The 14,906-nt window shown below is 42.4% G+C and overlaps 1 protein-coding gene across 2 annotated transcripts in view; it reads right to left on the bottom strand.

The window, feature by feature from the left end:
- The window catches only part of dachd (dachshund d), a 322,323-nt gene that overhangs the window by 79,848 nt on the left and 227,569 nt on the right, over positions 1-14,906 (bottom strand). Inside the window, exons 4-6 of one of the 2 annotated variants that reach the window (XM_036958501.2) lie at positions 13,505-13,677; positions 13,075-13,276; positions 12,559-12,699 (exon numbers count right to left, since the gene is read on the bottom strand). In XM_036958501.2, coding sequence (XP_036814396.1) covers positions 12,559-12,699; positions 13,075-13,276; positions 13,505-13,677 — 516 coding nt within the window. The remainder of the gene's footprint in view (positions 1-12,558; positions 12,700-13,074; positions 13,277-13,504; positions 13,678-14,906) is intronic. The other variant, XM_036958502.2, reaches the window with a different exon arrangement.

Here is a 14,906-nt window from a genome sequence, read left to right as displayed (position 1 = left end):
TAGGCTTGCCAACAGGGAACACACAACCCAATGATTTCCACTGTGGTTTTGATATCATTATCAACCTCCCACCTCCACCCCACCACACCCCACACAAAACTTACGCCAGCACAGTTCTAAACCATCTGAGAATACTCAAATCTATTATTAATTTTGTATTTAATTCACAGCACTAGATATACTGGATCTTTCATTATCTGCTCCCTGTTTGAGTTCATTTTTATTACATTTTTTTTTTAACCATCTTGCTCAAAAAGAGGGATCTGGTAGTGTAATTATTCTACAGTATACCCTTACAAACAAAAATAGGGATCTGGTAGTGTAATTATTCTACAGTATACCCTTACAGACGAGCATCATGTTCCTGGTAATTTCATGTATACCATTGTACTACTATGTTACTTTCACTTAAACTATAGTATAGTCTGAATCATGGAAATGTACCATGGTTTTGCCCTTGAAGTATAATGATATTACCATGGTACTGCCATTGTACCAAAATATTACCACGGCATAGTGTTGAGTGATTAACCAAACATTTTAAACTACTACTTTTTAAAAAACTAATTGACCGACTTTGCTTCAATTATTTCAATTCCATTTCGCTAGTTTTTTTCTGTTTGCTCCATATGCAGTTTCTGTAGAGATAAATCACATCAAGCCTGAGCTGTGCGATGTAGTAGGGAGTTGCAGTTTCCAACAGACCAATATTCTACATAGTTTAGTGCAGAGAACATGGTAATTAACTACACTGACCATAATCCATTGCGCGCCCGCATAAACTTGTCCAGTCTGTGCGGGGCACACATCAAGACTGAGAGAAGAGAGAATGCCTAATCGAGAGGGATAGAAAACAGTTGCATTGCAAGTCTGAAAATACATGATCTAAGTGATTGATAATTGGTATTCAGCAGTCATAAAAGTATGCCTAATTTACTTTAAAGAACAAATCAAATAGTGATTTTGTCAGACAGCATAGACAACATTTCTATAGAGATGAGATGATGACTTGGAATTACATAATAAAGTAATCAATTAAAACAAATAATTTATTAAAGTAAAGTAATGTGAACAAATGATGTTTATCACTTAAATGATAAGTGATAAGCAGTAACGGGCAGACACTAAAATCACAGGGCTTTTATTCATTGTTTTATTCAGTGTTGTTACAACATTCAACCAAAATAATGCATAGTGAATTTAATGTCTAAAATTATAAATAGAAACAGAAAATCCATGATTATTTTTTAATAATCGAACCGAAACTGAACTGACATCAAAAAACACAAATCGCTTAGCAATACCATGCCATTGCACTACTTCAGAGGAGAGGCATTTTAACTTCTTTTTTCAAAATCAAAATGCGTTTTTTTATAGAACTGCCTTCTGAAACATGTGAACTTTCATGTGCCTTAATAACAAACTTGGATGACATCTGTAAATACAAATATAATTGTTAAATTATGAGCCTAGTTTGTTTCACCACGGAAAAAGTCAGGAACCTTCCCACTCGCCATGATTGGCTGAGATAGTAAATGGGCTGGACATGGCGAGAAATTAGTTCGGATTGATCTGCCATGTAGCACCTGTCTATAACATGAGCTGATCAGACTCTGAAAATGGATCAGACGATGTGGAAATCCTTAACTTTGGTAAAAACATTTTCATTGAACCAGACATTGTAGAGTCTTTTGATGACCGTGTTAGGGAAGAAACGGCGATCAACAGTGTTGTTGTCACGGAAGAAGTTGACTGAGTGAGAACCAGAATGACTTGACACAACGGGCCATGCAAGCTGTACAAACAAAACGGAAATGACACAGGATGTCTTATTTAATGAAAGGGGTTGCAGACTGCCGTGAAGCGTTCATCCATGAATACGGGTAAGAGTCTACCCCTTTGATGCGTACGATCACATAAACGTGATTGGAACAGTAGCAACAGAACGTATGATGCAACAAACGTGACTAAACAACATTGTTTTGTAGAAATAAGGGTCTTCAAAACTTTATTCCTCAATTTCACATTTTATTGTAAAAGATAAATGCGAACTTCATCATCCAAACACACCACAGAACACATCCACAGCCAAACTCATTCCATAAACCAGTATAAATAACAGGTTACCCAGACAAAAACATAAGTTAGCGACCTAACAGCTGGACTAGTTTACAATGTACCACATCTCTAGAGAGCACAAGGGAGAAACGTAATGTTTGTTCCAGATGCGTGTCAGGTAGGCTAACATAATAAAATCAAATTGTATTTGTCACATGCTCCGAATAAAACATAAAAAAAAAAATCAAACCTTTATTTAACTCGGCAAGTCAGTTAAGAACAAATTCTTATTTACAATGACGGCCTGGCAAAAGGCAAAAGGCCTCCTGCAGGGACGGGGGATGAGATTAAAAATACAAAATAATAATAAAATATAAATATAGGACAAAACACACATCACGACAAGAGAGACAACACTACATGAAGAGAGACCTAAGACAACATAGCAAGGCAACACATGACAACACAACATGGTAGCAACACAACTACAACATGGTAGCAACACAAAACATGGTATAAACATTAATGGGCACAGACAACAGCACAAACAAGGGCTAGGAGGTAGAGACAACAATACATCACACAAAGCAGCCACAACTGTCAGTAAGAGTGTCCATGATTGAGTCTTTGAATGAAGAGTTAAAACTGTCCAGTTTGAGTGCTTGTTGCAGCTAAATCCAGTCGCTAGCTGCAACGAACTGAAAAGAGGAGAGACCTAGGGATGTGTGTGCTTTGGGGACCTTTAACAGAATGTGACTGGCAGAATGGGTGTTGTATGTGGAGGATGAGAGCTGCAGTAGATTCCTCAGATAAGGTGGAATGAGGCCTAAGAGGGTTTTATAAATAAGCATCAACCAATGAGTCTTGAAACGGGTATTCAGAGATGACCAGTTTACAGAAGAGTATAGAGTGCAGTGATGTGTCCTATAAGGAGCATTGGTGGTAAATCTGATGGCCGAATGGTAAAGAACATCTAGCCGCTCGGGAGCACCATTACCTGTTGATCTATAAAGTATGTCTCCGTAATCTAGCATGGGTAGGATTTAACTTTCTAGATTTAACTTTAGCCTCTAGCTTTGATACAGTTGAATTCGGAAGTTTACATACACCTTAGCCAAATATATTTTAACTCAGTTTTCATATTTCCTGACATTTGATCCGAGTAAAAATGCCCTGTCTTAGGTCAGTTAAGATCACCACTGTATTTTAAGAATGTGAAATGTCAGAATAATAGTAGAGCGTGATTTATTTCAGCTTTTATTTCTTTCATCACATTCCCAGTGGGTCAGAAGTTTACATACACTCAATTAGTATTTGGTAGCATTGCCTTTAAATTGTTTAACTTGGGTCAAACATTTTGGGTAGCCTTCCACAAGCTTCCCACAATAAGTTGGGTGCATTTTGGCCCATTCCTCCTGACAGAGCTGGTGTAACTGAGTCAGGTTTGTAGGCCCTTCTTGCTCGCACACACTTTTTCAGTTCTGTCCACACATTTTCTATAGGATTGAGGTCAGGGCTTTGTGATGTCAACTCCATTACCTTGACTTTGTTATCCTTAAGCCATTTTGCCACAACTTTGGAAGTATGCTTGGGGTCATTGTCCATACGGAAGACCCATTTGCGACCAAACTTTAACTGAGGTCTTGAGATGTTGCTTCAATATATCCACGTAATTTTCCACCCTCATGATGCCATCTATTTTGTGAAGTGCACCAGTCCCTCCTGCAGTAAAGCATCCCCACAACATGATGCTGCCACCCCTGTGCTTCACGGTTGGGATGGTGTTTTTCAGCTTGCAATCCTCCCCCTTTTTCCTCCAAACATAACGGTGGTCTTTATGACCAAACAGTTCTATTTTTGTTTCATCAGACCAGAGGACATTTCTCCAAAAAATACAATCTTTGCTCCGGTACCACTTGCCATGCGGTAGCAGAGAGAACAGTCTATGACTAGGGTGGCTGGAGCCTTTGACAATTTTTAGGGACTTCCTCTGACACCAGCAGGAAGCTTGGCCCCATTGATGTACTGGGCCATACACACTACCCTCTGTAGTGCCTGGCAATCCGATGCAGAGCAGTTGCCATAACAGGCAGTGATGCAACAGTCAGGATGCTCTTGATGGTGCAACTGTATAACTTTTTGAGGATCTGAGGACCCATGGCAAATCGTTCAGTATCCTCAGGGGGAATAGCCTTTGTCATGCCTTCCACAAACTGTCTTGGTGTGTTTGGACTATGATAGTCTGTTGTTGATGTGGACACCAAGGAACTTGAAGCTCTCAACATGCTCCATTACAGCCCCGTTGATGAGAATGGCGATGTGCTCGGTCCTCCTTTTCCTGTAGTTCACAATCATCTCCTTGGTCTTGATCACGTCGAGGGAGAGGTTGTTGTCCTGGCACCACACTGCCAGGTCTCTGACCTCCTCCCTATAGGTTGTCTCATCGTTGTCGGTGAACAGGCCAACCACTGTTGTGTCATTGGCAAACTAAATGATGGTGCTGGAGTTGTGCCTTGCCATGCAGTCATGAGTGAACAGGGAGTACAGGGGGGGACTGAGCACGCACCCCTGAGGGGCCCCCGTGTTGAGGATCAGCGTGGCAGATGTGTTGTTACCTACCCTTACCACCTGGGGGCGGCCCAATAGGAAGTCCAGTATCCTTTTGCAGATGGAGATGTTTAAACTCATGGTCCTTGGCTTAGTAATGAGCTTTGAGGGCACTATGGTGTTGAACGCTGAGCTGCATTCTCACACAGGTGTTCCTTGTGTCCAGGTGGGAAAGGGCAGTGTGGAGTGCAAAATAGATTGCATCATCTGTGGATCTGTTGGGGCAGTATGCAAATTGGAGTGGGTCTAGGGTTTCTGGGATAATGGTAATTCCTGGATTATCCTGTTTGACTTGGCGAAAACTCCCTAATCCCAGAATGCCATTCACTATAAAACGCAAATAAACAAAGTCAAAAATGTCTGAACTCATTGCCTGAAAAATATTAAATTAGTTTAGCCAATTTTCAGCATATTACAAATCGATGATGCACTTCACTGTTTCCTCTAAGTTCATTTAAGTATGGCGCTGCGCCATGGCAGAAATATTTCCGCCACACTAAAATAAATATCCTATTTCTACCAAACATATTTTATATAAAGTTCTGTAAAGCACATTCACTTTTCTTGGGAAATAGATCATCTGTCTGGGTTCAACACAGTTCTGAAGGTTATACCTGAGAAGAGCAGAGGAGAGAGCCAGGAGGGGAGATGGAAGGAGAGAGAAGAGCAGAGTGGAACAGAGGAAAGGAGAGAGCCAGGAGGGGAGATGGAAGGAGAGAGGATAGCAGAGTGGAACAGAGGAAAGGAGAGAGCTAGGAGGGGAGATGGAAGACGGAAATCAGTTAAACACCTAACTGGAGAACTCAATTCAACATTGCTTAATAACCTAGATGCAGTCACCCCCTTAAAAACAAAAAAAAACATTTGTCATAACAAACTAGCTCGCGGGTATACAGAAAAAAACCAAGGCCCTGAAGCAAGCTTCCATAAAATTGGAACGGAAATGGCGCTACACCAAACTGGAAGTCTTCCGACTAGCTTGGAAAGACAGTACCGTGCAGTATCGAAGAGCCCTCACTGCTGCTCAATCATCTTATTTTTCCAACTTAAATACTGTCGCAAAGCTAACTAAAAATCAGGATTCCCCAAGAGAGGATAGCTTTCACTTCAGCAGTGATAAATTCATGAACGTCTTTGACGAAAAGATCATGATCATTAGAAAGAAAATTCTGGACTCCTCTATAAATGTGTGTATTTCTCCAAAGCTCAGTTGTCCTGAGTCTGCACAACACTGCCAAGGCCTAGGATCAAGGTAGACACTCAAGTTTTTTAATACGATATCTCTTGACACATTGATTAAAATAGTCATGGCATCTAAACCTTCAAGCTGTGTACTGGACCCTATTCCAACTAAACTACTGAAAGAGCTGCTTCCTGTGCTTGGCCCTGCTATGTTGAACATAATAAACGGCTCTCTATCCACTGGATGTGTACCAACCTCACTTAAAGTGGCAGTAATAAAGCCTCTCTTGAAAAAGCCAAACCTTGACCCAGAAAATATAAAAAAGTATCGGCCTATATTGAATCTCCCATTCCTCTCAAACATTTTAGACAAAGCTGTTGCGCAGCAACTCACTGCCTTCCTGAAGACAAACAATGTATACGAAATGTTACAGTCTGGTTTTAGACCCCATCATAGCACTGAGACTCACTTGTGAAGGTGGTAAGTAACCTATTAATGGCGTCATTAATAGGTTGGAAAGATATCAGTTGGAAAGATATACAGTTTGTCTCTGTAGATGGTTTGTCCTCTGACAAATCAACTGTACATTTCGGTGTTCCTCAAGGCTCTGTTTTAGGACCACTATTGTTTTCGCTATATATTTTACCTCTTGGTGATTTAATTTGGAAACATAATGTTAACTTTCACTGCTATGGGGATGACACACAGCTGTACACTTCGATGAAACATGGTGAAGCCCCAAAATTTCCCTCCCTGGAAGCCTGTGTTTCAGACATAAGGAAGTGGATGGCGGTAAATGTTCTACTTTTAAACTCAGACAAAACAGAGATGCTTGTTCTAGGTGCCAAGAAACAAAGATATATTATTTTCAATCAAACAATTCATCTTGATGGTTGAACAGTCGTCTCAAATAAAACTGTGCAGGACCTCGGCGTTACTCTGGATCCTGATCTCTCTTTTGACAAACATATCAAGACTGTTTCAAGGACAGCTTTTTTCCATCTACGTAACATTGCAAAAGAAAAATGCTCTACTTTTAAGCTACCCGGATAAAGCATTAAATACATTTCAGTTAGTGCGAAACACGGCTGCTAGAATCTTGACTAGAAGCAAAAAAACGTTGCATATTACTTCAGTCCTAGCCTGGCTTAATGTTAAGGCGAGGGCTGATTCCAAGGTTTTACTGCTAATCTACAAAGCATTACCTGCCCTTGCCCCTACCTATCTTTCCAATTTGGTCCTGCCGTACATACCTACACATACGCACAAGACGCAGGCATCTTTACTGTCCCTAGAATTTCTAAGCAAGCTTTCTCCTATAGAACTCTATTTTTATGGAACGGTCTGCCTATCCGTGTGAGAGACGCAGAACCGTCTCGACCTTTAAGTCTTTATTGAATACTTATCTCTTCAGTAGGTCATATGATTGAGTGTAGTCTGGCCCAGGGGTGTGAAGGTGAACGGAAAGGCACTTGAGCAACGACCCACCCTTGCTGTCTCTGCCTGGCCGGTTCCCCTCTCTCCACTGGGATTCTCTGCTTCAAACCCTATTACAGGGGCTGAGTCATTGGCTTACTGGTGCTCTTCCATGCAGTCCCTAGGAGGGGTGCGTCACTTGAGTGGGTTGAGTCACTGACGGGATCTTCCTGTCCGGGTTGGCGCCCCCTAGGGTTCGTGCCGAGGGGGAGATCTTTGTGGGCTATACTCCGCCTTGTCTCAGGATGGTAAGTTGGTGGTTGAAGATATCCCTCTAGTGGTGTGGGGGTTGTGCCTTGGCAAAGTGTGTGGGGTTATATCCTGCCCGTTTGGCCCTGTCCGGGGGTATCATCGGATGGGGCCACAGTGTCTCCCGACCCCTCCTGTCTCATTCTCCAGTATTTATGCAGCAAATAGTTTATGTGTCGGGGGGCTAGGGTCAGTCTGTTACATCTGGAGTATTTCTCCTGTTTCATCCAGTGTCCTGTGTGAATTTAAGTATGCTCTCTCTAATTCTCTCCCTCTCTCTCTCGTTCTCTTGGAGGACCTGAGCCATAGGACCATGCCTCAGGACTACCTGGCATGATGGCTCCTTGCTGTTCCCAGTCCACCTGGCCGTGCTGCTGCTCCAGTTTCAACTGTTTTGCCTGAGGCTATGGAACCCTGACCTGTTCACTGTACATGCTACCTTGTCCCATACCTGCTGTTTTCAACTCTCTAGAGACAGCAGATGCGGTAGAGATACTCTGTTGCACCCTCTACAACCACTGTGAGTATTATTATTTGACCCTACTGGTCATCGATGAACATTTGAACATCTTGGACATGTTCTGTTATAATCTCCACCCGGCCCAGCCGGAAGAGCCATCCCTCATAGCTTGCTGTTTAGGGTTTTAGGCTGGCTTTCTGTACAGCACTTTGTGACATCAAATACATTTGATTGAAATTTGATTGAGAAAAGGAGAAGAGTAGATAAAAGGAGAAGAGAGGAGGAGACAGGAGTAAGCCCAGGTGCGCACCTCCGCAAATCCAGATGGGACCCAAAGTGGCTTAAAAATGACAGACTGAAGCCGTGGCTATACAATACGCAATATGGTTAGTCACATTTCCTTTAATTGGGCCAAGGGCTAAAAATGTTTGTGCATATTTAGTCTATACTAGTCTACAGCATTATGTGTAGTGTTGTAATGCTTCCGATCTATAATAGGTATTGCCCCAGACACAAGTAATTCCACTAAACTACACTCTTCATCCCGTCTAGGAACGTTCTCCCACCTGTGCCATCAACATAGGCAGGCTGCTAAGAGGGGTGTGTCAAAGTGCCCTTATATTGAAATAGGGGCCCAGATTAATCGGCTGGACTATATTAAACAGTACCCAGGGACAGAGAACCACATGGGAAGTGTGAGGGCTCATGCAATGCTGACAGAACTGCTGGATCTTGCTGAATTGCTGGGTTGTGACTATTTCACAAAGCTCAAAGTGAATGTGGGCTCCACAATTCTGTGTTTTTGTTCGTGTTTTTGTTCATATTTTCTTTACTTGATATTTAAATGTCACCCATCTTATTTCACATTATTCTCATTTACTTGAAGATTGGCAATAACACAAACTACAGGTCACAAATGATAGTGGATGAAAAGTTGAAGATTCTGGTTCAAGATGTGGAGGAGCCTATCCTCCATGCCATCCAGACATCTGTAGCCATTGGTCTGGAGGCAAATGAAACTACATATGTGGCAACTAATACGAAGCTGGATTTACATGTCAGGTATTTTTCAATAAGAATTACAAAATAATTTGTTACAGTAATATTCTACAGTCACCCATGAGTAATAATGTTTTCCAGATAGTGCCTTGCGAAAGTATTCGGCCCCCTTGAACTTTGCGACCTTTTGCCACATTTCAGGCTTCAAACATAAAGATAGAAAACTGTATTTTTTTGTGAAGAATCAACAACAAGTGGGACACAATCATGAAGTGGAACGACATTTATTGGATATTTCAAACTTTTTTAACAAATCAAAAACTGAAAAATTGGGCGTGCAAAATTATTCCTCACCCTCAAGTTAATACTTTGTAGCGCCACCTTTTGCTGCGATTACAGCTGTAAGTCGCTTGGGGTATGTCTCTATCAGTTTTGCACATCGAGAGACTGACATTTTTTCCCATTCCTCCTTGCAAAACAGCTCGAGCTCAGTGAGGTTGGATGGAGAGCATTTGTGAACAGCAGTTTTCAGTTCTTTCCACAGATTCTCGATTGGATTCAGGTCTGGACTTTGACTTGGCCGTTCTAACACCTGGATATGTTTATTTTTGAACCATTCCATTGTAGATTTTGCTTTATGTTTTGGATCATTGTCTTGTTGGAAGACAAAATCTTTGTCCCACTCTCAGGTCTTTTGCAGACTCCATCAGGTTTTCTTCCAGAATGGTCCTGTATTTGGCTCCATCCATCTTCCCATTCATTTTAACCATCTTCCCTGTCCCTGCTGAAGAAAAGCAGGCCCAAACCATGATGCTGCCACCACCATGTTTGACAGTGGGGATGGTGTGTTCAGCTGTGTTGCTTTTACGCCAAACATAACATTTTGCATTGTTGCCAAAAAGTTCAATTTTGGTTTCATCTGACCAGAGCACCTTCTTCCACATGTTTGGTGTGTCTCCCAGGTGGCTTGTGGCAAACTTTAAACGACACTTTTTATGGATATCTTTAAGAAATGGCTTTCTTCTTGCCACTCTTCCATAAAGGCCGGATTTGTGCAATATACGACTGATTGTTGTCCTATGGACAGAGTCTCCCACCTCAGCTGTAGATCTCTGCAGTTCATCCAGAGTGATCATGGGCCTCTTGGCTGCATCTCTGATCAGTCTTCTCCTTGTATGAGCTGAAAGTTTAGAGGGACGGCCAGGTCTTGGTAGATTTGCAGTGGTCTGATACTCCTTCCATTTCAATATTATCGCTTGCACAGTGCTCCTTGGGATGTTTAAAGCTTGGGAAATCTTTTTGTATCCAAATCCGACTTTAAACTTCTTCACAACAGTATCTCGGACCTGCCTGGTGTGTTCCTTGTTCTTCATGATGCTCTCTGCGCTTTTAACGGACCTCTGAGACTATCTGAGTGCAGGTGCATTTATACGGAGACTTGATTACACACAGGTGGATTGTATTTATCATCATTAGTCATTTAGGTCAACATTGGATCATTCAGAGATCCTCACTGAACTTCTGGAGAGAGTTTGCTGCACTGAAAGTAAAGGGGCTGAATAATTTTGCACGTCCAATTTTTCAGTTTTTGATTTGTTAAAAAAGTTTGAAATATCCAATAAATGTCGTTCCACTTCATGATTGTGTCCACTTGTTGTTGATTCTTCACAAAAAAATACAGTTTTATATCTTTATGTTTGAAGCCTGAAATGTGGCAAAAGGTCGCAAAGTTCAAGGTGCCGAATACTTTCGCAAGGCACTGTACATGGACCAACAGGGACACCTTTACAACAAGTTCCTGGACCTGGTGTCAGTCCCTGATGGCCATGCAGACACCATCCATGAGTAATAATGTTTTCCAGATACATGGACCAAGAGGGACACCTTTACAACTAGTTCCTGGACCTGGTGTCAGTCCCTGATGGCCATGCAGACACCATCCATGACTAATAATGTTTTCCACATACATGGACCAAGAGGGACACCTTTACAACTAGTTCCTGGACCTGGTGTCAGTCCCTGATGGCCAGGCAGACACCATCCATGAGTAATAATGTTTTCCAGATATATGGACCAAGAGGGACATCTTTACAACTAGTTCCTGGACCTGGTGTCAGTCCCTGATGGCCATGCAGACACCATCCATGAGTAATAATGTTTTCCAGATACATGGACCAAGAGGGACACCTTTACAACTAGTTCCTGGACCTGGTGTCAGTCCCTGATGGCCATGCAGACACCATCCATGAGTAATAATGTTTTCCACATACATGGACCAAGAGGGACACCTTTACAACTAGTTCCTGGACCTGGTGTCAGTCCCTGATGGCCAGGCAGACACCATCCATGAGTAATACTGTTTTCCAGATACATGGACCAAGAGGGACACCTTTACAACTAGTTCCTGGACCTGGTGTCAGTGCCTGATGGCCATGCAGACACCATCCATGAGTAATAATGTTTTCCAGATACATGGACCAAGAGGGACACCTTTACAACTAGTTCCTGGACCTGGTGTCAGTCCCTGATGGCCATGCAGACACCATCCATGAGTAATAATGTTTTCCACATACATGGACCAAGAGGGACACCTTTACAACTAGTTCCTGGACCTGGTGTCAGTCCCTGATGGCCAGGCAGACACCATCCATGAGTAATAATGTTTTCCAGATACATGGACCAAGAGGGACACCTTTACAACTAGTTCCTGGACCTGGTGTCAGTCCCTGAACTCCAGGCAGACACCATCCATGAGTAATAATGTTTTCCACATACATGGACCAAGAGGGACACCTTTACAACTAGTTGGACCTGGTGTCAGTCCCTGATGGCATAAGCACATCGATATGATATTTACAACATCAAATGTTTTGGCTACACCTGTAGGGATATTAGTAGGTTTTCAACCCGGGAAAGATCGAACAGAGAACATAAAGAGAGACGAGACAAAACTAGCCAGAAGACTGGGCATTCAACCTGTCTTTACATGATGTGCTGAAACTTTGAAAGTGAGGTGCAACTACTTTCATAGAAATGTGTTGTAGAACGAGTTTCTTATGAAGCACATTCCAGACACGGGCTCTTGCTACCTTGCCATAACTGATTTGACAGAGAAATATCAGCTAGATAGACTAGCCAGCTGCAGCTATCCCAAGCTATGCTAGCTAGCTGCTGTCAGCTTGGCTAAACACATGGTCAGTGCAGGCTTTGGCCTCCACATAGAACTGTATTAGCAGACAATCGTAAAATGGTGAGTCAGTCAGGAAGGGAGAAGTCCTCAACTTCAACATTTCTCGATAGAAAAGCTAACTTAGCTTACCTCGCTGTACTCACTACCGCCCTTGTTTGTTGTGACTGAATGGGAAAGACACAGCCAAGAAACATCCACATCAAACCACACCCCCAAGACAACTCTTGTTTGGCTTCCGTCATGGCCGCTAGCATTTCTTAATTACAAAGTGTCAAAACAAGGCCAAATCAGGAAGTTCAGTGGCTCTTTAACGTTTTGCAATAGGACACGTCTTACCTTTGTGAATGTGCATCCTCTTTGCTTCGTGGCTCATGTCGTGGGCCAGGTCTCCTTCTTTAGGCCCAGGCAGAATGCTGGGGGAGAGGCCCAGCAGAGCTTGGTTCATTTGGTTCATAGAAAGACCATTCTGATGTATGGCTGGAGAGGAGAGAGAGAGTAGTACAGGTGAGCTAGAAGATGTCTTTGTCTGTTCGAGTTCACAAGTCTATGCCCTGTCTTGGGAAATGAACAGCTAGCGAACACATTTTGAATTGTGGACAACTCAAAATAACTGTTCTTCAATCCTGTTCCTAGGGACCCATAGTGTGCAGGGTTTTATTCCAGCCCAGCACTAATATACCTGATAGAACTGATCAAATAGAACTTGAGTAGTTGATTTAGGTGTGTAACCACTGGGCTGGAACAAACAACCTACACACCCAGGAATGAAGAGTTCTACAAAACTCCAACTCTAAAATCTATCGGTTCAGTACAACAACAACAAGAGTGGGTTAGCAGAGTGGGTTTGTTTACTTGCGGAACTGAACACGCAGTTAGCCAGTCTGACTCGTTGCATGGGGAGGGAATAGGGGGACGTACGTATCCTGTCTGAGGAGCTCTCTGTGCGGGCCGGTGAGCTGGAGACACTGCTGCTGCGGTGGGACGATGGGTGGCTGCCGGGCCTCCTGCCGTCCTCTAAGGAAGGGGCGGGGGAGGGACTGTCTGGGACACGCTCCTGTCAGCGACAGAGGGACATCAGTGACAAATGAGGTCCATGAAAGTAGATGCTGTGTAATCAACTGGCCATTTCCATAGTGCTTCCCTCCTGGGGACCCATAGGGGTGCACATATATATTTTTGCCCTAGCACTAACACAGTTATGGTTCTCAAGGATCAGGATTGGGGAAACACTGTCATATAATGTCTTACTTTATAGTTTAGTTTTATTATTATTACAGCTTACTTTGATGACTGAGGTGACCATTCTGCAGGGCAGGCTCTGCTGCTGTGCGGCGGCGGCCATGTTGGCGATGGTGCTGAGGTGGTTCATCTGGCTCATTGCCATGGAAACAGAAGCAGGGGGCAAGCTAACAGGGATCAGGGGGTGGGGCATCATCATGAAGGGCAGTTCCAAACCTACAACAGGGGAGAAAGGTGATAGGTTAATGGAAACCATGATTGGTTGGTTCATTTCGATTGGAGGCCCTGATTGGTAAATTTGGGTCACTTGACAGAGGTAACTAATAAGGTCTGGGTTCAGTAAAAACCTGTCTTGGTAATGGTTATGTGGTATCATTTACTATACCTTTGAGAGAAGCATACCTGCTATTTTTAGACTGTTAATAGTTTTATTTGACCATAAGAAAAAGTAACTAAGTAACTTTAAAACGTTTTAATTGAATTAAGATTTACTGAGCTGGGTGGCCATGCTGGCATAACCTGATACCGATACTGACATGCCTTCTCAATAACTACATCAAATAATTATCATCAAACAACATCACACTAATTTACTGTATTAATATCAGCAGAATGTATTAAACCTGGTCCTTCCTTACAGAATATTTTTAAAACCTCATCTCAAGCACTTCACGGGGTATCATTCCATATTAACATAAGAGACGTACATGTTTAACACATGTTAATAATAGATACCATTACAATAACTGTAATGAAAATGGCAATGATGATAACTATATATACACAATAATTCAAAGCCACGCTAAATGTATTGGGTAGAGTGTTATGAGATGTAATGTCATGTAATGTTTTAAATGGTATATAACTGTCTTAATGATGCTGGATCCCAGGAAGAGTAGCTGCTGCCTTGGGGATCCTTAATAAAAAATACAAATAGAAAACCAAAGGTTTTTACACAGTCGTAAAACAGAAACACGTAAATGATTCTGTGTTGAACAAAAGGTCCACGTTATGGAAATAACGCTTGCTACTTACACGTAAGGAATTATCTCAGTCTGTGTCCCAAATGGCATCCCATTCCCTTTATCGTGTGCTACTCTTGGACCCCTGGTCAAAAAGTAGTGCACTATGTAGTGAATAGGGTGCCATTTGGGAAACACATCACTGTGAAAAACGGCTCCACGCTGAACAAGCTACACCACAGTTCAAGCAAGTCTGATTTTTAACTCTTACAACAACAGGGAATGTTCATTTCGCCTCCGTTCTGTAATCTGTATTACATTACCTCATCACAAGATCAGATATCTTACAACAACAAAAAAAAATAATCAATTTCAGCTCGGCAATAGTACTCTAATTGGTCAAAGTCAAGACATTAGTCGGACAGAAATGTAAGGAACCACTGGGAACAGCGTAGGCTGGCGCTCCACTGTGCCTTTAGATGA

The sequence above is a fragment of the Oncorhynchus mykiss genome, chromosome 22 (assembly GCF_057628025.1).
Source record: "Oncorhynchus mykiss isolate SJ-2025 chromosome 22, ASM5762802v1, whole genome shotgun sequence".
NCBI lineage: Eukaryota > Metazoa > Chordata > Actinopteri > Salmoniformes > Salmonidae > Oncorhynchus > Oncorhynchus mykiss.
Note: the sequence above shows the minus strand (reverse complement) of the source record. Positions and strands in the feature narration are given on the sequence as shown.